Consider the following 24,510-nt stretch of genomic DNA (forward strand, 5'->3'; position numbering starts at 1 on the left):
GGTCCAACCCCTTCTGGCCAAGTTCGAAATCGGGATGCAACATCATCTCCTCTTCCGCTCGCTTTGCTCTCCTCTTCCGCTCGCTAAGGCGTCCGCAACCGGACAGCATCAGCAAAAGGTTTAAATGCAGCAAATTCCTCCAACGGCGTGTCCAGTGGGTTACGGATTTTGAAAGCTGGTTTATCCTTGAAATATGGAAAGTGAAATTTATTATGCAGAGCATACTCGGTCCCCAGAAGATCCTCCAAGGTCTCTTTCGCCTTGGCACCTCCCTTTTGTCTGCCCTTGAGTTCGCTTGTTGCTTCACCCGAGCCTTCAGCTCGACCACCACCACTGCTACCTGATGTGGTGCGTGCAATATTGCTTTCTCTCGCACCCTTGTTCTTGTTTCGTAGGCTGACGAGATGGGCGATTGCTTTCTGTGGAATATCAGCTAGGTCTTGATGAAGTTCACCATGAACAGCATTTTCCAATATCACCGCACCATTTCCATCCCTTAACATCTGATTTAAATATTGTATGGGATGAACTTTTTCATGAAAGCGAATCTTTCCTTCCCCCACCCCCACATCATTCCATCCATTCTCTTCATGCTTAGCATACACGCCGGGACTATGACCTACCAATGCAGGCGGAACTAATTTTGCGAGCTGTCCTAAGGCGTATAGTCGCTTAGATCTCAGCGTTAGTTCGAGTGATTCTACCATCGGCCTCGGATTCTCTGGATCCTCGAGGAACCTTGGAGGAGCGGTTGAAACCTGAGAACCCGTAACTATGCCCAGAGTCGTTATAACGCGAGCCTCGCGGGTAGGGTAGACCCGATTATCGTGGCTCCATTGGAGAGATTTAGACCAGCTTTCGAGGAAGTCCAAAGTCTTTTGGGATTCGAGCATTTTGAGCCAGTGTGAGTACGCGACGGGATCGCGATCAGTGAGCTTGTTGTAACCGTGGAGGTTGATCGAAGGCAGGGAGCGAGAGACTGACCACATGCGATAGGGGGCGATTTCGCGCGGTGGGGGAGGCGTGGTACTTAGCCATGATTGAACCTTGTCATGCGTGATGAGAGAAGGTGGGGTGGAAGGGGGATTGGGGCTGAGAGAGTTAGCAGGAGTTTTAGGACGAGATAAAGGTGGTGTCGAGGAGAGGGATTCTGGTTTGCTCCGAGCCGAATCGAGAGCTTTGCGCGTCGGAGAGTTATGTCTTCCCATCGTAACATCCTCTGAAGGAGCAAAGGTAGATGCTTTCTGACGAAAAGAATGCCAACGAGCAAAAGGCCACAATCCACCTTCGTTGAACCTCCCAACCCTTCTCTTACCATCTATAGCACTTGCTTGTTGAGATTTAAAACCTCTACCTTTCTCCCCTCCTCTCTCACCCGCAACCATCAAATTAGCCTTCACTTTCTCAACCGGCACCTCCCCCCTTGTTCCAGCAGTAAAGGTAAACTCTGCCCCAGCCTTTTTCCCTTTCTTTGCCCATTCTTTGGCATTGAAATGATGAGCAGGATGTTCCAACGGATCCTCGATAGGCACCCAACCCGAATTTTTACCATGTTCAATACGAGATCGAAACAAAGCTAAAAGGGAGTGTGCGGGATCTTCGTCCGGATACACTACCTTGGCGAGGGAAGGCTGTTGAGAAGGGGGTGAAGAGATGGGTTGGTAAGAAGAGGAGGAAGAGGAGGAAGAGGAGGGGGGTAGTTCGGAAGCGCTGTGGAAAGCTGGGTTGTCATCAGAGGGTGAAGGTAGCTGAGTTCCCAGGGCTAGAGTCGATGGTAGGTAGAGCAGGAGGGGTAGGAGTGATTTGATGATGAATATTGATCGCATGGCGGATTGTGGATGGATGTGGTGGTGGTGGTGGTGGTGGTGAAGAGCGAGGAAAGTGAGCAAAGTGACGAGGGGGTGAGTAGCACATATAACTTAGCAGCGTATGGAAAGGTTGCCCACTTGTGAGCATTTCATCAGCTCACCCACATCGTGCCACCCTCGTCGAGAAGCGTTATGGATTACCACAACCGCACTTAGCTTCATCCCAGCCTTGGCGTGTTTGAAACTTGGAATGGTTCTTGCATAGGCTCAAACGGAAAGGTGCTGTACTCGGACACTCGCGCAACAATATTGCAGGCATTGAAAGAGAGCCAAGCTCGTGCTGATGATGCGATTCAACGAAATGAAGAATGGGAGAGAAAGGAAAACGTGTGTCGACGTTGCCACACAAGATGCAAGGTGGGGCTTTAGGTTGAGCGGTTCGTCGCGCGGATTCAATCCCGCTTCCACGGCAGCCAGATGACGGCACCACATGCAGACGAGAACACCGCAAGGATGCAGACGAGAAGATCGCAAGGAACAGCTTCGGACACGGGCTCACGTAGAACTGTCAGGCTACGTGAACACATCCTTCTCGAGGAGACCTGGAGTGCTGTCGAAAAGTGCGAGCCGGTTGCGACAGGTGTTGGTCCAGCTGAGATGCGCACGCCATGTCAGGTCACGTGCAGCACGCTTCTCCTTCCCCACATTCTATTCTTCTCTCCGCCCATCACCACGATCATCTTGCTCCCCACTCCCCATCACTTTTCCTGCATCACCTTCGCAAAGATGCAGTCCACCCTAATCAACAGCTCAAGCTTCCACCCTACCCTCTCCCTCACCCTGCCACCCACCCTGCTCACCTCACCTTCCACCTCCGGCTGCACCCCTCACATTCTAGTCCACCTCCCACCAGGAATCTTCTACGACCCTTTCACCGCTTCCAACCCTATCATTACCCAGGGCAGATCGCGAAGAGGGTACAACGTTTCCCACCTTGCTAATGAAGCTGAGCTTGAGGATGCGGTTGGATATTCTATCCGCAAGGGAAAGGGGAAAGAGGATCAGCAATGGTGGGAAAAGAAAGACACAGGGTTTGTAGAGGAGAGGGAAACGGAGGAGGAGTCGAGAGTGCAAGGGTTGATACAAGAGGCCGCTTTAGAGAAGGTAAGCGAGGTTACAGGCGGAAATGTGGGAGAGCAGCATCTGGGCAAGAGGCGCAAGGTTGTCAAGAAGGGCCAAAGGGGTAGTGAGGAGGAGATGGGAGGGAAGAAGGAAGTTTCGACGTTGGTTATTGAGGTCGTTGATGTTGATGAGCTTTTACGAGCGGACGGGAAGGTGAAAGTTGAGGTTGCGCTACATTTACGTTATCAGTCGCCCACGAAACAAAGTGCAGCCAAGAGGATGCAAGGTGGAGCACTTGCTGCTATCCACTCGCCATACACGACGCTACTAAAGGACATCCTTCCCATTGCCTCGATCAAACGCGCCAAACAGACCGTAATCGGGCTCTTCACTATCTCCAACTCCACCACCCCGTACTCCTCCATCTCCCCTACCACAAGCTCGACCTCTCAGTACGTGGAAACATGCATCAATCCAACACCAGCCCTCTTTCTCACCTGCACCAACCATCACTCCTCTTCCAACGGCGGCGCAACAAAGTTTGTAGAAGGCTTTTACTCTACGTCCCTCTCATCTCTTTTCCCTCGCAGACACTTGCATCTTCTAAACTCGGCCGGTTTCTCTTCCTCCTCACTCGGCAAGAACAGTCAAGGTTTGGTACTAGCGTTGTCACAAACAAAAGTCAACCAGCCACAAGGAGGCTTGAAAGTGAAGGTGCCAGTTCTGGACGCAACGCTTCTAGCACCGGTGCAGATTACGACATTGGTGACCGTGTTTGGTGCTGCGGCCGGGGTTGTGTATTATTTGCTCAGTAGCGTGGTGCCGTCTCTGGAGGCGGTGGAGAAGACGCTATAGCAGTCTGGATTCGGCAATGTGATGACATGGGTTGAAAATGCAATCTAACTGTGCCATGTGGTATGAGTTGATGCTGGTGCCAGAATGGGAATCTGACAGAAATGTCAAGCTTCAATCGATGGCGGAGAGCTTAGCCTCAGTCGTAGATTCTGTCGCAACTTCTGTCGTGGCAACGTCTTCGGCTTTCTCAACTGCTGACTCTGACTTCCCACTACCTTCAGCAGCTTGTGTTTCCGCTGCTGCTGCTGCTGCTGCTGCTGGCGACTTCCCAACCAATCGCTGCGCCCGAAGCCTAGCCTCCTCTTTCCTCCTCTTCCTCTCCGCCATTTCCCTTCCCACCTCCCTTTCCGCCTCTTCCTCTTCCTTCTCCACTCTTTTCCACTCTTCTTGCTCCGTCCTCTTTTCAATCTGCTCAAACCTCCCTTCCTCTCTCGCCTTTTCCATCGGGTGTCGCACCTGCACGACTCCAGTCTTGTTCAACCTATCGAACAATACAAACAGTCTCTCGGCCTCTGCTTCTTTCTCTTCCTCTGTCATCCTGTTGATCTCATCCATTGCACGTTCTTCTTCGGTTGGCTCATACTCGCCTGTGATCGGATCCACAGCTCTCCCATCCGGACCAGAAGTAGAGGTGGTATCCGAGGGAAGAGCAGATGCGAGACCCGTATTCATAAGGAATCCTGCACAGGGACCGTACCCGATCGTCTCAGTCATCTGCTTCGCATTCCCTTCGCAGAGTGAGAGCAAAAGCTCACCCGAAGCGCGGGCAAGACGAGGGAGAGTGACGGATGACATAAGTCGAATAAGTCGACCGAGAAGGTCGATGCGGCGGTCGAGGGCGAGACTGCGATCAACGTCGGCTGGGAGAAGGATGGAGTGGAGGGTGGAGCAAAGGTCGGCGTCTTCAGCTGCAATTTTGCGAAGGAGTAGGAGGAGAGGTTCGAGGGTGTCTTCGAGATCGACCCCGTCAGCGGAAGCTTTTTGTTTGATGGACTTGGAGTCGACGTCTTCTGGAACACGCCTGCCTTTTTCGCCCGTAGAGGCGGAGGCAAAGTAGCGTGCAAGCATCAGGTCGGAGTATGTGATCAGTCGATAGATGTACGAAGGTGCTGCGCGGAATGCATCGGTCGAGGTTTTGGAGATAGGGATAGTGAGGCTGCTGCCGGTGCTTGTGGTGATGGAAGAAGGTGGTGGTTGAGATTTGACGAGCTCCTTCTTGACGTGAGATAGAGGATAGTTGAGAAGCGCAGCAATGGCGTGTGTGGTAGGTGGCATGAGTGGGACTGGTGAAGTGATGGGAAGTTGAGTGATGACCGAGATGAGCGGAGGGAGCATGTCTAGCAGCTCTGGGTGGAATGCTTCTCCCAGTATGGCTCTTGCCTTTTCACTCTCGGCTTTGCTTGCCGTTCGATCGGCTGCCTCGGCGGCGTGTTGCTGCTGCTCTGCCTCGGCATCAGCGATCCTGGGATAGTAAAGGCAGATGTTGAAATGCGCCTTGAGCAGATCCGAAAGCGCCATATTCAGCTGTGCTTCGCTTCCACTCGCCACGAGCACCGTCTCAGCAGCATTGCTATCTGCCTTCTTGTCGAGTATCGCCTTAAGCAGCGCATGGACAGATACAGCTTCGATCTTGACAGCATTGAGCATAGCGACTGCGGTCTTGTTGAAAGGCGACTGGAAGAGGGTACTGAAGAATAGCAGCCGTGCTCCAAGGAAGAGGATATCTGCAGGAGTGTCTTCGGGTCTCGAAAGCAGCGCAACAGCTACATGACCTCCACCAACCTCGTCACTGGAGAAGGGGAGACGTGCATCTTGGTTGAGGAACAAAGCATTGTTGAGGCAGCGCAAAGCCAAGTCAGTGATAGCCCAATCAGGGTCTCGACCGATATCGTACTCTTCACCACTGCTGCTGCTGTCTGATGAAGGAGCATCTTTGACTTGCGATGATGAACGGCAGGACTGAGCAGAGCCACGTCTCTTGACTGCACGGCGTAAGGTCTTTGCGATAGAGCCGAGCGAGTGGTTCGGAAGGCCGAGCGTCGATGAAGTTGAGCTTGCAGCTTGCGATCTGCGACTACCGCTAGGACGCTTGGAATGAGAAAGCGACATGGAAGCGCGCCTTACCCTCTGCTTTGGAAAGTCTACCTGCTGTAACAAGATCCGTGAGGCTTCTGGTTTGCCCAAGGAGGCACTCCCACCGGGCATACGACTGAGCTCTTTAAGTAGCTTGAGCGCAGAGAGTCGGATGTCTGCATTCCAGCGAACATGGCTTCGTGCGTTGAGAAGGTAGTCGCCCTCACGAGTTCCTGATGCTGTCGCCATGTCGTTGAGGATTGCAGTTGCGAGTTTGGAGCGTATTGAATCGCTGACTGAGCCGAGTGCGGAAATGCCGCTGGAGAGGAGCGAGTCGAGCCATTGTTGGACTTGGTTGGGAGAGTCGACTCGTGCTGGCGATGGCACTGAGAGATACTCGCGGATGATGTTCGACATTGTCGGAGCGTCCCCGATTGCGCTGACCGCACAGCTGTTACCTGGAGGGATATCAGCTGCCCGTGACTGACGCTTGTCGGTCCTCTTCCGATGCGTCTACTGCTGAGCCTCACCGAGTGGAAGGAGAAGCGGAGGGCGTGAAGCTGAGATGAAGGTGGACCGTGGGAATGTGGTGAGAGCGGCACATCCGAAAGTAAGCAAGGCAAGTGCCCATCTCAGACCCTAGACAGTCGAGCTGAGACTGAAATTCGGGCCAAAACTATCTCGTCGCCCGCTCTATGCACGACCTTTTTTTTTTTTTTTCTTTTTTTTTTTTAACCCATGGCGATCAACCTACAGCAAACGCCACTGGAATAGCCAAAGGTGATCAGCTACTTGACACGCTGCCACTGCCTCGGTGAGATACAAGTTGGATCAGCTCGCTTCTGCTACTTTGCAAGTTGCCCTTCCTTCCAGCCTTTTGTCTTGGCACTTTCGGTCCTTTCGGAAACTCTCTGTGGTCACTCGTCCCAATACCACTGATGCTAGCGTTCGCGAAAAGTACTAAACAGACAGTCCACTCCCGAAACATGCAGCCAAGCGCTGGTTCTCCGACGATGCCGACAAAACACCGTCTTGAGACGGCTCGAGCTCGTCACAAGTTGGCGTAGCAAGCTAACGTAAGTCTTCTAGCACCTTGCCTCGACCAGTTAAGCCCAACACCAAAAAGAAAAAAAAAAAAAAAAAAAAAAAAAAAAAAAAAAAAAAAAAACGCTTTCAAACCTCCACTTTTCTAGCGCAGCTGTACCTCGAACAGAGAGCAAAGACAAGCTGCTCCAGAGCCTTGGTGAATAATTCACGCCTAATTGATTCGGCCAGATTTGCTATTTCCTGACAGTAAACAACAAAAGAGCCCAGGGTTCAGCTCAGGAGCCAATAGGGCCAAACAGAGCCGAGAGCGACAAGCTGCAGCTTTTTTGGAGACAAGGAAGCACTTGCGAATCGGGCATCATGCGCCTTGAGGTGTCGCTTTGCAGCTTAGCCTTGCCTTCACCTTGAGCGTCAAGAGAAGCTCAGCTTCGACCTTTGCCTATCCAGACTGCGCCACATTCCTATCTCTACACCGTCACTTCTTGGCGACCACTTCTTGGCGACCACTTCTGGCAGCTTCCATCAGAAGCTCAGTCGGCGCTGCCGTTAGCGGAACGAGCCGATATCGAGCCTAACTAGCACCTTTGAGCAACACACTCAGCCGTGACCGTCAGAACTCACGAGGGCGATGCACCCGCCGCATCTCTGAGGTCAAACCGCTTTACACTGCCTTCGGCTGAGCCGAACATCTCCTTCATCCTTCGGCATTCCTATCGGCACCTGTTCTGCTGAAATCACTTTGGCGTTGCAAATGCTGCTCACAACCTCATCATGATCACGCAAACGCCTCGCCCAGACTTGTCAGCTTCGGCTTCCTCTCCGAAAAGTCGCCATGCTTCCGCACAGCAGCCCAGGATAGCCATCACACCGAATCGATATAGAAACCCCTCATCGCTCAACCAGGCCTTCCCATCAACTCCCACCTCACGACGCACATCCATCGCCGACAATGCCGACGACAGTCCACCTTGCAAAGGCTTGACCTCCAATTGGCAAGCCAGCATCGAGCTCTCCCTCACTACACGACGTCGTCTCATCCGCAAACCTCTTCCGCAAATTCCATCCTCGCAGTTCAATCACTCTAGCCTGGCTGACCGACCGGACTCAGGACTGATCGACTCGGCTGCTCTCGACGCTCAGTATCAGAAGGCAGACTCTTGGTGGCCGGATACTCTTCCAGAGAAGCATATTGACCCCTCCTCCTCCTCCTCCTCCTCCTCTCGGGCTAGCGGAGCAAGTCAGGCAGCTTCATCGTCTCGCTTCAGCACTCGTACTGATGCTGAAGCGGCGCAACTCCAACAGCAGCCCAACGACGGACAAGGCTTGGACGAGCAAAGTCTCCGGCACTTGCTCACCATCCTTCACCATGCTGCACTACGTTACGACTCTGCTGTGACAGGCCATGACGACGGGACCATCGGTCGAAACGTGATAATCTCTCCAACCGGCACCTACAAGAAGCAAACAACGTCCAGCACAGCAGCTGGTCAAACCTCTTCCGGAAATGAAGCTGACAGCCTCTATGTTCTCGACGAGGCGACTCTCGACAGTCTCTTTCGCGCTCTTCAAACTGCTTTCCGGCATCTCTCACAGAAGCAGGTGCTTGGTGCCTTGCAACGCACTGCATCCATTCGTTGGCGAGCCGAGGCTCAGCTACGCAATGCTACAGCTGCACAGGCTGCCGAATCCAGCGGCGGTCTGTCTTCACGTTGGGCACGATTCGCTTGGCCTGCCGCTGCTCTGGGCAAAGCCTACAAGGAAGCTTCGAAGAACATCCTCCCACCTTTTCCAGGCGATCTTGCGTCCTCAGGGTTTGGCTCCGTTTCGCATCTACAGATGAACCCTGAGCTGTATGCTGGCCTTTACTCGGACCGAGATCATCGCATACGCAAGAGAGACGTTGCTATCAAGATCCTCAGCAACGCCGTCTGGTTCGTTCGCAATTATGGCCCAATAGCTGGTGTCGAAACACTCGAAGGCGAGGTCGCCGAGAAAGATGCCGTTCATGCCGTCAGTGCGGCTTCCCTGTCAGCTGACGGACTTCCACCGCCTTGCCTTTCCAGCATTCGACGCACTTCTGAGAACCTTCTCAAGAAAAACGCTGGTCTTCCCAACTTCCTCTCCAAGTCGAGTGCCACTACCGCTCTCAGTGGTACCGCAACACCTGAAAGCAGTGCATCTGACGTGCCACCCGTCGTGGAGCCCTCACCCTCCTCCGGATCTTCCGCAGCTGGCCCATCTCCTGCACCTGCTTTGGACGTCAATAGCATCACCCCTAGTACTTCTGCTGCGCAGCTGCCCACAGCAACCTCGAAGACCGTGCTGAACACTGCAGAAGCTGCGTCTGCGGTCTCTTCTGCAACAAGCGTCGATGCCTCAGCAGATGCAACTTCCACGACCAATGCCTCTGCAGCAGCAGCAGGCGAGAAGAGCAAAGCTATGGAGCATCTCGCATCACTCAGCGCCGCTGCCGGGGCTGCCATGCGCCAGAGAACGCAACAAGCCGCCGCGGCTGCAACTGCAAACGGTGGGCCAGAAGACTCGATCGACGCCGTCCTTGCCGTCTCATCTGGCACTTTTCATCCTCAGTCCAGCCGTCCCAGCTTGCGCTCCTTTGTCAGCCGCTCAGAGGCAGAGGCTGCCGAGACTGATGCACTCGAAAAGGCGGAACGAGACTACCTAGCACAGATCGGACAAGGCTGCGATGAGTGGGCCAAGATGGTGGTTTGTCGACTATGCGCTGACATTCTCGTTGCTGAGGGTAACTCAGCCGATAGAGGACGACGTCATCGTTCTGGTACGCTCACCACCAAGGATTTTGGAAAAGCTTCTGCAGGTCTGGAGGCGGGCGATAGCAACGTCGGATCCAGCATATCGACACGCTCCGACATGACTGCCAAAGCCGGAAAGGTTGGTCATTCCACTGTTCATCTCGGTGCTCAGGCAACTCGCGAAGCCGCCACTAACGATACCAGCCAGGAGCTGATTGTCTGGAAGGCCGACCTCTTTGACGGTCAGGAACTCTTTGCCCATGGCGCCTCATCGCACGAGCGCAGAGTTAGCGTCTCTCCACACGACGAAGGCGAGCGTGTCAGGCTTGTCGGTGGCAGCTTTGTCTGTCGAGTACAGACTGAGGAGCAGCGACAAGCTTTGATCGAGCTTCTCGAGATTGCTCTGTATGCCGGCATGTCAATGTTGCTCGAGTCAAGCTTCCTGAGCGACTCGGACGCAGCGCGACCCAAGCCGGTCAAAGTGCCAACCCGCACCACTTCAGCCGTCGACGCGCCTCCAAGAGGTGCAAGCTTGGTGCAACAGCCATACCTCCTCAGAGCTACGTCGCAACAGAGTCTTGATGGCAGCCAGAGGTCTGTGTCCGACAGTAGCAGTAGCCACCTGCACGACTCGCATTACGTTGGGTCGATAGCCAACCCAGACACAGAAGCGCATGAGGCTCACGGCAAACCGGGTTCTCGCAAGTGGACAAAGAGCTTGTGGGGCATGCTTGGCCAGCATCCGCATGGTTCAGCAGACTCAGGTCCAAATGCTCCAGGCGGACGACCAGGAACCAGCGATGGTCACGAAGCATCAGCTGTGCCACGCAAATCGTTGACCATGCACCGCTACCATACCGAGGACGAAACAAACAGCCTATCTTCCAACAGCACGCGAAAAACGCTCTTCAAGACTGGAGAGGAACCGAAGCAGACGATCGCAGCAAGAAAGGCCGCTCTCTTTGCCAGCGTGTCTATCAACTCGGCTCCACCTACGCCGCAGGGTTCCCGCGGCTCAGCTGCCGATGGAAGCGGTTATTCGAGCAGTAAACCACACCGCTTCGTCGGACGTCTGATGAATGCTTTTACCAAGCCATCGTCGTCAGAGCCTCCGCGATCCGATACGGTCCTTTCCAGCTCTGATCTCAACACAGCGACCCCGTCCTCTAGCGCTGCAGAACGATCAGAAAGTGACTCTGGTACCGTTGGCATCGATACGACATCTCTACGATCTCGGGTTAACACAGAAGTCAAGCCGTCTTACCTCCAGAGAGCGCGTGCACAGGCGAAGCCGCAGCCACTGTTCCCAGTGAAAGGACCGAGCCCAGCTGCTTTATCCACATCGCCTGAGCTATCCATGCTTCAGTGCTACCAGTATCAAGCGGATCCAAACCTGGGCACATTCCCGACCGCTGCCTATCTCACTGCCTTCTATCGCTTGCAAGCACTCCGTTTCTTGGCTGATCAGCGTCGAGAGCACCTGACTTTCGGTTCGCCCTCCCATGGCATTTCTGCTTCTGGAGACTTGCTGCCTTTTGTTGGCGTGCAGAAGCCTGCCTCATCCTCATCAAGCTTGCCGTGGAGCGTCATCTCCTCACGGCAACAGCAACAGCAACAACTAAACGAAAGACGCGGCACTACTTCTGTGCAACTACTGTCTTACGAGCTTTTGGCTGGTGACGGATCGACACTCGGACTGTGTCGCGAAGAGGTGGCCTTCTACCAGCGTCTCAGCAATAGCCGCGATGTACCTCTTGGTCAGGTCATTGAGGAACTCGGCATTCGAGCTTGCGCACTGGAAGCAGATCGCGACGCCTCAAACAAGACGTCGGACTCTCGTATTGTTAGCGGGATGAAAGGCTATGCAAATGGCAAAGAGGCTTTGACGGGGCAACGTTTCAACGGAATGTATGGGATGCCCGAGCAGCGTCTACAGTTCCTTCATGGATCTTGCCGCATCAAAGTTGTCGCAACGGTTCTGCCGTCGCGCCTGTACGAGATCGGGCCAGAGTCGCAGAGCTCTGCAGAGACGCAAGCCGAAAGAGCACAAGCAGACTCTATTCTACAGACCGGAAGTGCAGCTGTGTCGCCTTCACTGAAGCCTACCAAGTCACGAGAATCTGACGTCTCTGCCATCGCTGCTGCCTCTCACACGGACAAGGAGGCTGCCAACACGGCCTTTGCTGTCGCCGAGACGGCTGTGCAAGCGGCGGAGAGCGCAACGTCGAGGCCTCTTGTTGATCAGAGAGGCAGTGGAAGCACCAGTGGTATCTGGATGTGGAACGCAAGCGCAAAGAGCGGCTGGCAGGGCAAAGCAATGCCCATGTCAGAATCCACCTATCTTCTCTCCTTTGCTCGATACTTGGAAGCCATCTCGTACCACCCTGCGCTGCGTCGGGCGGCGGGTCTGGAGCCCGCCAACGCCAAAGCGTACGGCGGTCTCGTTAATGTGCAGCAACAGCTCCGACAAGGCAGGAGCGAAGACGCAAGGAGCGTCGCGGAAGGACCAAACCTGCTGCGCTTTTTCCGAAATGGCCGCTCACTCGTCAAGGTGCAAGTGCAGCCTCTGGTCCTCTACGATTTGCACATCGAAGGTCCTTGCCTGAAAACGGGCAGCGAACGCCGACGTGAGAGGAAGCAGAAGCAGGCACAGGCAGATAAACGCAGGTTCAAGCAACTGGCCGAAGAGACGCGACTCGAAATCCAACGCTTCTTCGCCTCCATCAAGAGCAACACGACTAAGCTTGAAGACGTCTTTGTGTCTCGTGAGCTGGACGAAGCAGGCAAGACCATCCGCAAGAAGGCGGCTGCAGCAGCAGCACAAATTGCTGGTGCGGTCCAGGTGCAGGGCCAGGGAGAGAGTGCAACTGCATCCTCTTCCAGTTCGACAGCTTTTGAGCAGGTGGCCGAACCGTTGAACTTGCTCACCAATCTCCGCTCGTCGCTGCGATCAGACGAGTTTGAGCTGTACGAAGCTTTGCAGAGGACATTTTTCCTCGACGGGATCAACGATCTGCGTAAAGCCTTCGCGGATCGAGCCAAGTCTGCCAAGAATCGCTTGGCCGCATGGACAAAGAAGCATCTGACGAAGAAGGAGCAAGCAGACTTCGGCAACTGCAGTTACGACGAGCCCGAATATCTCGAGACGGGTCGACGAGCCTTCCCAGGAAGCTGTTACATCATCCGGGACGACGAGCCTTTGTCCATCATTGCCTTTTCGCTTAGCTCGCGAGACTTCCGCGCTGAAATGGGCACGCTTGCAGATCGTCGACAAGATGCTGCGGGCTACATGGGCAGTAGCAATGACGAGCATGTCAAGCAATGGCGTAGCGGCGTCACGGACAACGTTGAGACCGCCACAATCGGCTCCCACATCTCTACATCAGCCGCGAGCACCACCACGGCTGTATCTTCGCTGCTACAGGACCGATCCATGCGGAAGGTGCCCTTCTCTCAGCTGGACCCGGATAAGGATGAGGTCTTCTTCGATGCCGAGCCAGTGAAGGCCGCGCTGAAGCGAAAGAAACGTGGGCGAGAGTCTTCGATCTTGTCACTGACCTTGCGTCGGGTCGGGTCGACCATCTCGGAATCGCAAAGAGTCGACTATCGAACAATGCCGGTCAATGGTAGGCCGACGTCTTCCGCTGGATCTTTCAAAGATGATGATGACGACGAGGACGATGATATTGTCAACGATGACGACGATGGTGATGCACGAAGTTCAATCATCCGCAGCTCTACGGATGGTCAGGACACCACATTGGATGCCCGTAGATTGGAAAAGACACCACTGAGACGACCGTCTGCCATCCACACCGATCGAATTACGCCGTCTCCGTCTCCCAGCAGGCCTGACCTGCGCACTTCTGGAAGCGTCTCAGCACTTCGCAGGACATTCGAGCTCCGTTCGCAATCTTCTTTTTCTTCCATTACGGACAGGAAGTCGTCGATGCAGCAACATCCTCAGCAAACTGTAGGCACGAGCACCGTCAGCAGTACGAGCACGGACACTACCTTCCATGCTCAGATTACGCCGGTGTCGGGCCGTCCTGCCTCACTCGCCAGCATCTTCTCCTTGACGACATCGCAATCCCAGAGCACAGATTCGCGCGTCAGTAATATCGCATATCGCTCCGATACGAAAGTGCCCGTAGGAGCAGCGTCGCCGCGAGCTATTCCTCGCTCAACTTCCAGCAATCGACCGACGTCATCTTCTGCGAACGCAACTGACAGTTCTCTGGGCCCGAACGCAAATCGGCTCAGTGGAACTTCGCCGCTGGCAAAGGACAATAGCAAAGCACACAAGATGGCAGCGCAGCCCTCGTCTTCCGCAAGCGAAGGTGTTCCGGGAGCAGACGCCCAGTCGATGATCTCCAACAGCACTCTTCCAGGCTCTCAAGCAGCCGAGTCGCCTCACATCAAGCACAACCTCATTCACGGCACCACCAAGATCTCTTGCGTGTCTTGGTTTGCTGAAGAGTTTGCAGCACTGCGCGAGAAGTGGGGTGTCGAGCACGACTTCGCCCACAGCCTGTCACGATGCCAGCCTTGGGTTGCTACCGGCGGCAAGTCCAAGGCTGCCTTCTTCAAGACGGCTGATGAGCGTTTCATCGCCAAGCAGCTGCTGACGGTCTGGAGCGTCGATGAGAAGGAGGCTTTCCTTGAGTTTGCACCAGCCTACATCCGCTACATGATGAACTCGGCAGTCAACGATTGTCCAACGCTGCTGGTCAAGATCGCGGGAGTCTACAGCATCAAGATCAAGGACACGAAGACCAGCGAGACAAAGCTCAAGATGAACGTGATGCTGCTTGAGAATCTGTGGGCGGGTGATGGAGGGAAGTCGATTCGTTTCGACCTCAAGGGTATTCGCGATCGCAAGGTCAAGCTAAGTGCGCAGCAGCAGCAGACTTTGCAACAAGCTGCGGTCAATGCAACTGCAAGTGGACAGCCTCTCGTGGAAGTACCAGGGGCTGCAAAGGGTTCACCAGCTCAAGGTTCGGCCACTGCTGCATTCGGCGCAGGACTGCAATCCGCTACAGCGGGAGATGCATCCGCACCTGCCACAAGCATCGGGACGAGCAGCAACAGCAGTGCGCAAACGAGTCCGAGCAGGGCTGGCGACGACAGTAAGAAGGGAGGAGAATCAACGGGGGGCGATCCTAAGCCTTCTTCTGCCAACTCTGCTTCGAGCGCAGTATGGTGGGACAGCGAATGGATCGAACGCTACCGGCATCGTGCCTTTGTGCCTGAGACGCAAAAGGAGCTCTTCTTCCGCGCCATACAGAACGATACCCGGTTCCTCACCGCCTCCAACGTGATGGACTACTCCCTTCTCCTTGGTGTCATGGAACGTCCCGTCAGACAGGACGATATGTATCCACCCGCAGCACCCACTGCGACCGCCGACTTGACCGGAAACACCAAAACTGCAGATCTGGACGCCTCCGAGGAGCTTGACGAGGCCCCAGAACGACCTTTGTTCCGATGCCGAATTGTCGACTTTCTTGGTGCGTTCACACTCGCCAAACAGCTAGAATCAAGCTCGAAGAAGGCGCTCAAAGGTCAAGATGCCAAGAGTAACGTTACGATCTTGCCACCTTCAGAGTATGCTAGTCGGTTCTTATCAGCCATGGACAGTTACTTTATCGGGACACCATGCCAGCCACGACTCGACCCAAGGTATGGGTTTGATAGGATGTGTGAAGAGACCGCCGCTGCAGCCAGAGCAGCCGAAGTTGCAGGAGAGGAGATGGAGGATAGTGCTATTCGAAAGCCTCGTCTTGCGTCCGTCTTGTAGATCCACGTTTGGCGTTGTTTTGCATCCGTGATTCAAGGACAATAGAAGAAAACCTCTCAGACCAGAAAGTCGCGCTGAAGACAGGCATGTCCGTATCCGTGAGTAGAGATCCGATTTGCAAGAGAGTGAAAAACTGAGCTAGTTGTACAGGTATATAGAGAGCGCTAACTGAGAAAAGTACACGATTCAAGGATCGGTCTATGTTGCGAATGCGAGGGCCAGAAAGCCTATTGCTGATGATGTATCGCAGGACTATTTAGCCCAGAGTTGACATTACTTGGTTGAGCTTCCTCCTCCTCACCCTCCTCCTCCTCATCTTCCTCTTCATCTCCTTTCGACCCCCTACCTGCACCAGCACCACCTCTCTTTCTCGCCTTGGGATTATTCTCCTGTTCCATCCGGTATCTTGACAAATAAACCCTTAACACCTCTTCATAATTATCAAAGCCCAGTACTCGCATAGCGTACAAGATATCATCTCCGTTGATCGTCTTTCTTTTTTCCGCTGCACACTTATCACTTGCTTCGCTGGTAATGAAGGAGATAAGTTCAGAGACGCAATCTTGAACGCACTCTTTAGCATCTTTTGCGATCTTAGCGTTTTCGGGTAGAGAGCGTTTCATAATCCGAGAAATGTTTGCGATTGGTAGATCCGGGTCCGGAAACATAGCCGTATATATGGGGTGTGAGGATAGTTGGTTCAGGTCGACTGAGGATGAGGAGTTTGGGGTGGAGGTGCCGGGAAGGTGCGAATGCGAGTTGTGCGGGTGGTAGGATGCTGGGGTTGAGTGGTCTGATGATGGACCGTCGTGCAGCGGTGGTGCTGCTGAGTTTGGTGTTGAGGGAGGCATCTTGTTCTCGAGCTTGATTGGATGAGACTGAGAGATAGTGAGCGCAAGATGACAGGATGATGCTCCGGTCAACGACGGAGAGGTTTTACGCAAAGGTGAAGTCCGATAACGTTCGGAGGAGATAAACCTTGTTCGAGAGCTAAGTTCGTTCCCAATGGGGTACTTTCAATGCCTGTGCCAGTTCAGAAGTTGCTGACAGCGATGGCAGGGTGGACAGCAAAAATGAGGATGGTATCGTATCGTATCGTATCGTATCGTATCGTTGTGGTCAAGTGTTAGAAGCGAAGGATGAAATCGGAAGCAACCACTCCACACGACCTTACAGCTCGAAATTTTATCTTTTCAACGAGGTTAGTCAACAGTGACTTCTCGCCCATTTATCGTTCTTGACAACGCGTAAAAATTGTTGGAAAAGGAGGCTGAGAAATTGAGGAAATAAAGAATGTTAAGTTGTTTAACTCGGGTGTGGAGTTGCTGCGCGTTGGTGTCACGTGCCCCTTTGCTCACCATTGAAAAATTGCGCACGTATCCATTCGCACGATAAGCCGCGGAGCTGCAGGCGAGAGAAGGGTCCTCATTTCTATGTTTTTCCGGGCAGCCTCATGGCTCACCTGACCGTCCAGCCACCGATTTCCGAAGCCACACGATGCTCCTAGCTTCTGTCCTTTGGCATACAATCTGAACGCTCATATGACACAGAGCCACACAGAATGGCTGTGAGGAAGGTGACAGTCTATGTTGCTGAATCTAACAAGCGAACAAATGCGAAAAAAATAATATAATCTACTGAGCCTAGGGCTGCTGCTGCTGCTGCTGCTTCTTGTAAGGAACAACGACCTTGGTCACAAAAAAGTCATGCAACCTCGTATCAGGTGTCAATTCTGGGTGGAAACTGGTCATCAGAATCTTGCCCTGCCGCAAAGCAACAATCTGAGAATCGTGTTCTGGACGACGTGTGATGTCCATTCTGGAGTCTCGTTGGGCGATGTGTGCTGCTACAGGCTGATTCTGGGATGACTTGGAGGTGGTTACTGGTTCTGGGAGTGCAGCAAGGATCTCGATAGGAGGACGCTTCTGCGCTGAGCGAACGGGATCTGTTTCGTCGTAGAGTGGAGGAGCGACAACGATGCCTAAGGTGGGTTCGACGGGTGCGAGTTTGGGCAAGGGTGATTCCCATGCCTTTGCTGCTAACTCGGCGTTAGGGGTGAGTGGGATAGCGTTGGAAGTTGTGGTAGGGGTGGGGATGGTAGGTGGGAGAGAGTTGGCTTCGACACGCTTCACTAATGTTGGTTGGTCCACTGCCACTTTCTCTAGATCGCTTGGAAGGAGGAGAGCGTCAACGACAGGCGCCCGAATAAAGACACCGTTGAATGGCTCTTGCTCCCTCTCCAAGCCATGGATTGTCAAGCCAGTCTCGAAGGAATCGACTTGCGTTCCGAAGCCGTTTCTTCCTACTCTGACATCCACACCGCCGATCAATTGCTGACCGCCCTTCTTACCTCCACTAGCCTCACGAGCGAGCATGATCATCCCAGCACATGTACCCCATACCGGCTTACCATCACGCACCCACTTGCGAAGTGGCTCAAGCAGCCCAATGCGTTCGCAACCGAGAGAGATGGCGGTCGACTCGCCTCCAGGGATGATGAGAGCATCGCAGTCGGCGAGTTGCTCGGCTGTGCGAACGAGTGAAGAACGGATGGTGTGAAGAGGGTGCAAGGTGTTCAAACGGTTGACGTGGGAAGCGTGCTCGCGGAATGCACCTTGGATGGCGAGCACTCCGACGTGAATGGTCATGCTAGTGCTGGATGAGGATGGGGAGGGAGAGATGGAGCCATTGTTGCCGTTGGCGAGGGCTGCACCTGTTGCTATGCCGATGCCGGCCATTGACGATGCTTCCTGCTCGATGGTCCGAGGCGCTAAGATGGCTTGATGCGGATCAAGATGAGAAGAGCCGAATGCCTTGCTCGTATTTCGTGCTGTTTGCGGAGGTGTTTGAGGATGAAGGAGATCGTGATGGAAGGGTCGTTGGGCTCCTTTGCTAAACGGATCAATTTGAAAGGGCAGCAGCGTGAATAAGCCGTCAAGCGGGAATCCCGTTGAACCGTTCGCAGTGTTAAGTCGAGAAGAAATTCTGACTCGGAAGAAGCAACGCAACTCCAAATTCTCCAGCTCGCCACCGTTTTCTTCCAGAAAAATGCTTTGTGCAAACAAAGTCGACGTAACAGTCTCTAGCCTTTTTTTTTGCAAGTTCTCGGCTCCGATTTTCTGTGGCGCGCGAAGAGTGAGAGCAAACAGACCTTCCTAAAGTCACAACTGGCTTGAACTCAGTCTCCACCCTTCCATCTTGCTCTTCACCACCACCCATCACCCTGATCCATCTCAGAGTACGATCTCATATTCCGATCGACGGACGGTCAGGCAGGCGAGAGAGCACAGCAACGTTGCTTTTCTTGTCCAAGGTGTGCGCGCAACCATGCCGCCTCGCAATAGGACCATCGACTTGCCTGTCGCAGTCAACGAGTCCATCTCGCTCGATCTCGACCCTCTTCCCCCCGCAGAGGACATTCAAGTCTTCTTGGAAGCGCTCGCCTACGAATGTCCTCCCTCCAAGTACTGGACTCGTCTCGCTTCGCAGCTCTACATCGAGAATCGCATCCCAGAAGCCGTTCAGGTCTGTGCTCAGGGTGTTGAGGTGCTTGCTTCTCACAAGCCTGCCGAGACCATCCCTCTTCATGCTCTTCTCGCTTCTTTCGCTCTCAACAACGCAAGGAACGCACCTAAACTTATCCTTCAGGACGCACGCTATCAGCGTCTCGCCAACCAGCAGCTCAAGGAGTCTTTCTACGGCCAGTCCACCGTCCACCAGTCTCATGCCAACGCACTTGACCCAAAGCACCACATCAACCAACTCTCCAAAGCTGTCTTCCTCACCACCACTGGCCAGAACGATGGTGCTGCCGTCATCTTTGATGCCATCCTCAATCAGAATCCGCGACACGCCCTTGCTCTGCTCGGAAAAGCTTGCATCCTCCTTCGAAAGCGACAATATGCTCCTGCCCTCAAGCTCTACCAGCAAGCACTCGAAGTGAGCATCCTCGTCCAGACAAAGGCGGACAAGCAAGGTGACAATGCAAAGACCCTCGGATGGCGAGGTCCTGATCCTCGTGTTGGTATCGGTCTCTGTCTTTGGGGTCTCGCTCATCACGATGCCGCCCGGAAAGCTTGGAAGCGCGCTGTCCAGGTAAACAAGCAGAACGCTGCTGCTCACTTGCTCCTCGGTATCTCGAGTCTCAACCTTGCCAAGCAGACCGCTCGTCTTGTTCCTGGAACCTTTGGCGCCCATGTGGAGCGATCGGAAGAAGAAGCCCGTGAGCTTGCATACACCGAGGGCATGTCCAGCTTGCAAGAGAGCTGGAAGCTCGACAAGAAGAATGCTACCGCTGCCATTGTCATGTGCGAGTACTTTATCGACAAGGCTTCCCAAGCTGAGAACCAGCCAGGTTCTGCGGTCGAGGCAGAACAAGCTGCTATGGCTCACTACGCTACCGCCCTTAAGCTTGGAGAGCACGCTATCCAGTATGCTGAAGCGCGTGTTGGCCTCAACCACGCTCAGCTCATCTATGCTCGTGCATCTCATCTTGCCTCTCAATTCTCCATAAACGCTACTCAACCCGAGCTCCGCTTGCAGGCTCAGCGATATTACATGCGCGTCATCGACGACGTCACTCGTGTGCTCTCAAGTTCTACCGTTTCCAACTCCCCCAACAACGCCCCGTTGCACCTCTGCCTCTCGCTTGCTACGCTTGGTCTTGCTCAGTGCCAGGTCGCCAACCGTGATCCGCTTGCAGCTATTAACACCCTTGACCTTCTCACCTCCCGACCTTCTCACTCGGCCTCGGCAACACAATCGATCGAACTTTCGCTGCTCGCGGCTAGTCTGCGAGCACAGTCGCATCCAGGTGCCACTGCTTCCGAGCGTCAAGCTGATGCTGAACGAGCTCGAATCATCCTCGACCGTGCCTTGCGTCTTATCGAGGCTGCTAAGCTCGATGCCTTTGGTCCTCAGTCGCTCTTTGCCCAGCCTGACGAGTTCCACTCCGCCTCGTCTGGCAAAATGTCTAATGCCACCGCCAATGCTGCGACAGATGTTCCGGCTGCTCTTGCCAAAGCTTCGCTTTCGATCCGCACCGAGGATCTCTCCAAGACCGCGCTCGAAGCTATTGCCAGTCTCGGATCTGATCCTCTCACTCGTGTCGAGTTTGCTGAGCTGCTGCTTCAGACCGAAGACTTGGTTCGTGCCTCAACTGCATACGCTGAAGGTCTCGAGCTTGCCAAGGCCAAAGCCAACAGCGATGGGAAAAACAGCGATGCCATCGAGGACGACGAGGCTGCAACCAACGCGGCTCTGCTTGCCAGTCTCGAGACTTGCCTTGGTGCTGTGCTTGCCATTCGTGCCTCTGACATTCCCACCAGAGACCAACAGAGGGAGGAAGAGCGCAACTGGCTGCTTCAGCGAGCTATCACACGTCTCGAGTCTGCTGTCACTGCTAGTGCTAACGCTGTCAATGCTTTTAACGCTTCTGCTGCCTCGGCACCTGCCACTACCGCCCGTCTCGAGGCTCAGAGGACCGTCGACGCCGTCAAGCTCATCGCCTCGTACAACCTCGGTCGTGCCAACGAGGCTGCCGACAATGTCGATGTGGCTCGGGATGCTTACCAAGCTCTTCTCCGCGGTCATCCCGAATACACCGATGCCAAGGTGCGTCTTGCTATTCTCAACGTCGCCCAGGCTCCGATGGCATTGGATGGGCCCGAGGCCGCAGCACAGATCAAGGCTCAGCGGGATGCTGCCAACGCCTTGCTGAAAGAAGCGCTCGACTCTGACCCAGGCAACCTTGATACTCGCTCCACCTATGTCTGCTTCCTTGCTGGCGAGTTCCCTAGCAGCCCGACACCGTCGTGGGCGGCGATCAAGGAGTTCACCGCTCGTTTCTTCGCCAGTGGTACTGAGGCGCCGTTGCAGGCTGCATTTGGAGGTGCGGCTGCTGCCAAAGCTTCTGTTGAGTTGGGTCGACGCGATCCACACACTCTCTCGTCGCTCGGTTGGGCATACTATCAGCTCGCAGTGCACGCTTCGGGTCCTAGTGCTAAGGCTGAGCGCAGTAAGAACATGATGCGTGCTACTGATCTTATGGACAAAGCGTTGCAGACTGATGCACGATGTGCGTTTGCTGCTCAGGGTATGGCTATCTTGCTCGCCGAAGACGCCTTTGCAGAGACAGCGGGCGGAACTTCGCTCACTCTCTCCTCGACGCTTGGTGGTGCGCCTGAAGAGCGCAGAAAGGCTAACGCGGACGAAGCGATCGCCATCCTCTCCAAGCTTCGTGAGGTACGAGACGAGGGCAGCGTCCACGTTTGTATCGGACACGTCCTGATGCAGAAAGAAGAGTTCGAACGTGCACACAAAGCCTACGAGCTTGCCTCGAAGCGTTTCTTCGACGGTACCAACGCCGCTGTTGTTCAGTACGTCGCACGTGCAGAATACGCTATCGGTATGAAGACCAAATCTTTTGCCAGCCTGCAGAGCTCAATGCAGCATCTCGAACAAGCACGCGAGTTGGTCATCAAAGAACGCGGTTTCGACCATCCGGAATGCCGTCAGATCGAGTACAACTTTGCCGTTACCGCACAAAAAGGCCTACAGATGCTGTTCGATCTGCAGAAAGACCGCAAGACGGCAGAAGCATTGCGCGATGCTATTGCTGCTGTCGAAAAGGTCCAGCCTTTGCTTGTTGCGCCTGCTGATGCCAGTGCTCCGCAAGAAGCACCAATGGGCAAAGAAGGTTCGCTGATCGAAGCAGCCAAACGTGGTCAATTGCTATGGATGTCACCGGACGTCATCGAACAGCGAGGCAAGTACGGTGCCTCTTCGCTCCTCCAACGTGCCACACAAGCCCTTGCTGATCAGGAGAGCTACGAATCGGAAATGCTCAAGAAGAAACTCCAAGTCGCTGCCGCACGCAAAGAAAAGGAACTGGCACGAGAACAAGAACGTATTCGCAAAGAAGAAGAGTACCGCGCACAACTCGAGGCTATGACTGAAAAGCGTAAGGCTCTACGCGAGGAGGCGGCAAAGATTGAGTATCTGCGAGAGACCACACCGGAGAAAGAGCCGAGAAGGAGGGCAGCTAAGAGGGGAGATGTTACTTCAGGAGAGGAAGATGCACCGGATACGATGGCTGAGAAGGGTAAAAAGCGTAAGCGGACTGGGGGGAAGAAGAAGAAGGGGAAGAAGAATGTTGATAGTGATGAGGAGCAGGATGAGAGCGATGGCGAGGGATTGTTTGGTGGGGGAGGTAGTGGAGATGAAAGTAGCGATAGTGATAAGGATGATGAGGATGGGGATGAAGAGATCATTCGAAATGGAGCTAAGCTTCTGGCGGAGGAAGGTGAGGGTGGGGAAACGAGAAGTGGGAAACCGAGCAAGCTTTCGAAGTTGGCCAAGTCGAAGAAGTCCAAAGGAAAGAAATCTTTGTCGTCAAAATCAGACGCTGGAAGGAAGAAGAGGAAGAGTTTGAAGCGGGCCAAAGCGAAAGATTCTGATGAGGAGGAGAACGACAATGAAACGGCCGCGAACGAGGGTGATAGCGAGGAGGACACGGGTAGAGTTAGGAAGAGTAGGAAGGGTGTTTTCGATGAAAGCAGTGATGAGGACGAGAATGCGGAGGTGGAGAAGAAGAAGAAAAGCAGCGCGCCAAAGGGTAGAACCAAGAAGGCCAAGGTCACGAACGATATCATTGACAGTGACGAGGAGATGGCGTTGCTCGACGTGGAGTAATACATTGAGGTGGATTACGGACCATTTCACGTCAAACGCATAACGGAAGCTAACATAGGGCAATTGAGATCCGTACACATACCTTGAATGCAACCTGTGATCTGAGATGAGGATGCTGACATGATGGCGTGGACGATGTCCGTGTGGATGCCAATAGCTCGTATGGACGCGACACGAATATGATGAAATGTGGACAGAAGGATTGAGTTGGTGTTGTCACTGGAGACCGTCCGCGGCGTCAATTCTCAGACCTGGCAGGATGTGAGACCCTCTGCTTCTTCGTCTGACTAGAATGAGGAAGGATAAGGCGAGACTGAGTAGAATGCTTAGTCTGGACCGTCAAGTTGGTGACAGCAGCCAGGGATGCGAAAGAAACCTACAACAATGTGGGTGGGGCCTCATGACCAACCTTTCGGAAGCAGCTTCACACCAGCCCACACCGATCTTGACCGCATCATTGGTTCGGGTCCCTACATTAGCTAATCTGAGGCTTAGACATTGGTAAGGTAAGCATTGGTGCAAGGTGATGATCTTCAATCTGGCCCCATCCTCTTCAGCATGACTAAGTCTATGGGAAGGGCAAGGGAGATGGAAGAGACCAGCGGCCTCGACCACTGGAGCAAAGGTCGCGCGGGCTATCCCCGGGAAATCTCAAGATTTGTGAATTTTGCCAATCTCACATTGTGAAATTGAGCGGTTAAGAGAGGCGAAAGGCCACTTTCAGATTTCAACTCTCTGGTAATAGAAGTGAAGAAGTTTTGGTCCCGATAACTGGCGATCGGGGAGAGTCTAAGTACGATGTCACTACTTCTTTAAGGCAGAAACAAATATACTCAAATGACTAAGGAGCATAGTGAGGAACTAGTGTCCTCCGCTTGATATATATACAACTATGGGGTGCGTGCCGAATGTGGGAGTATCCTTCTTCATGACCTAGCCTGACAACGAGCGGGGCTACGTTGCACCCGATTTCTAGACAAATCTATCTCATCTGATCGCCGATTGTGTTTATGTCAGCATGGATCATCATATCGGATCGCTTCCTTCGGCATCTGGTTCTTTCATCTTACGCTTTTTCTTCGGAAGGCCGGCTTTTAGGCAAGCTGCCGCAAAAAGGGAAAGAGTGTCGCTTTTGTGTTTGCCCCACAGCGAAAGCTCCACCTTGGTTCTGCATAAGATCCTGCCACCATCATCCATACGGGCAATCGCTTTCCCCCCTGCGCTTTGGAAGCGATAAGCGTCTCTGCAGGAGCTCCTCACCGTTGCACAGATCCTACCGAAACAACATAAGAGGTTCAAGCTTGTCACCTTACATAAGGGTCCTCCTCAGTGTCGATAAGAA

General features: G+C 53.9%; 7 protein-coding genes across 7 annotated transcripts; 3 read left to right on the forward strand and 4 right to left on the reverse strand.

The window, feature by feature from the left end:
- Window positions 1-83: 83 nt before the first annotated feature.
- Window positions 84-1,826, reverse strand: UHO2_06647 (uncharacterized protein; the record flags this gene model as incomplete). The annotated part of the gene is made up of 1 exon (XM_041558816.1): window positions 84-1,826. One exon carries the CDS (start codon window positions 1,824-1,826, stop codon window positions 84-86), a length of 1,743 nt encoding a protein of 580 aa, XP_041414750.1.
- A 768-nt stretch (window positions 1,827-2,594) lies between these two features.
- Window positions 2,595-3,785, forward strand: UHO2_06648 (uncharacterized protein; the record flags this gene model as incomplete). The annotated part of the gene is made up of 1 exon (XM_041558817.1): window positions 2,595-3,785. The coding sequence occupies one exon, from the start codon at window positions 2,595-2,597 to the stop codon at window positions 3,783-3,785; it is 1,191 nt and encodes a 396-aa protein (XP_041414751.1).
- Window positions 3,786-3,896: 111 nt separating this feature from the next.
- UHO2_06649 (uncharacterized protein) lies at window positions 3,897-6,275 on the reverse strand (the record flags this gene model as incomplete). Its single annotated transcript, XM_041558818.1, has 1 exon — window positions 3,897-6,275. The coding sequence occupies one exon, from the start codon at window positions 6,273-6,275 to the stop codon at window positions 3,897-3,899; it is 2,379 nt and encodes a 792-aa protein (XP_041414752.1).
- Window positions 6,276-7,676: 1,401 nt separating this feature from the next.
- UHO2_06650 (uncharacterized protein) lies at window positions 7,677-15,476 on the forward strand (the record flags this gene model as incomplete). Its single annotated transcript, XM_041558819.1, has 1 exon — window positions 7,677-15,476. One exon carries the CDS (start codon window positions 7,677-7,679, stop codon window positions 15,474-15,476), a length of 7,800 nt encoding a protein of 2,599 aa, XP_041414753.1.
- A 227-nt stretch (window positions 15,477-15,703) lies between these two features.
- UHO2_06651 (uncharacterized protein) lies at window positions 15,704-16,327 on the reverse strand (the record flags this gene model as incomplete). The annotated part of the gene is made up of 1 exon (XM_041558820.1): window positions 15,704-16,327. One exon carries the CDS (start codon window positions 16,325-16,327, stop codon window positions 15,704-15,706), a length of 624 nt encoding a protein of 207 aa, XP_041414754.1.
- A 792-nt stretch (window positions 16,328-17,119) lies between these two features.
- On the reverse strand, window positions 17,120-18,214 carry UHO2_06652 (uncharacterized protein; the record flags this gene model as incomplete). The annotated part of the gene is made up of 1 exon (XM_041558821.1): window positions 17,120-18,214. The coding sequence occupies one exon, from the start codon at window positions 18,212-18,214 to the stop codon at window positions 17,120-17,122; it is 1,095 nt and encodes a 364-aa protein (XP_041414755.1).
- Window positions 18,215-18,803: 589 nt separating this feature from the next.
- On the forward strand, window positions 18,804-23,168 carry UHO2_06653 (uncharacterized protein; the record flags this gene model as incomplete). The annotated part of the gene is made up of 1 exon (XM_041558822.1): window positions 18,804-23,168. The coding sequence occupies one exon, from the start codon at window positions 18,804-18,806 to the stop codon at window positions 23,166-23,168; it is 4,365 nt and encodes a 1,454-aa protein (XP_041414756.1).
- Window positions 23,169-24,510: the final 1,342 nt, after the last annotated feature.

Source organism: Ustilago hordei (assembly GCF_900519145.1).
Source record: "Ustilago hordei strain Uho2 genome assembly, contig: UHO2_contig_20, whole genome shotgun sequence".
Taxonomy (NCBI): domain Eukaryota; kingdom Fungi; phylum Basidiomycota; class Ustilaginomycetes; order Ustilaginales; family Ustilaginaceae; genus Ustilago; species Ustilago hordei.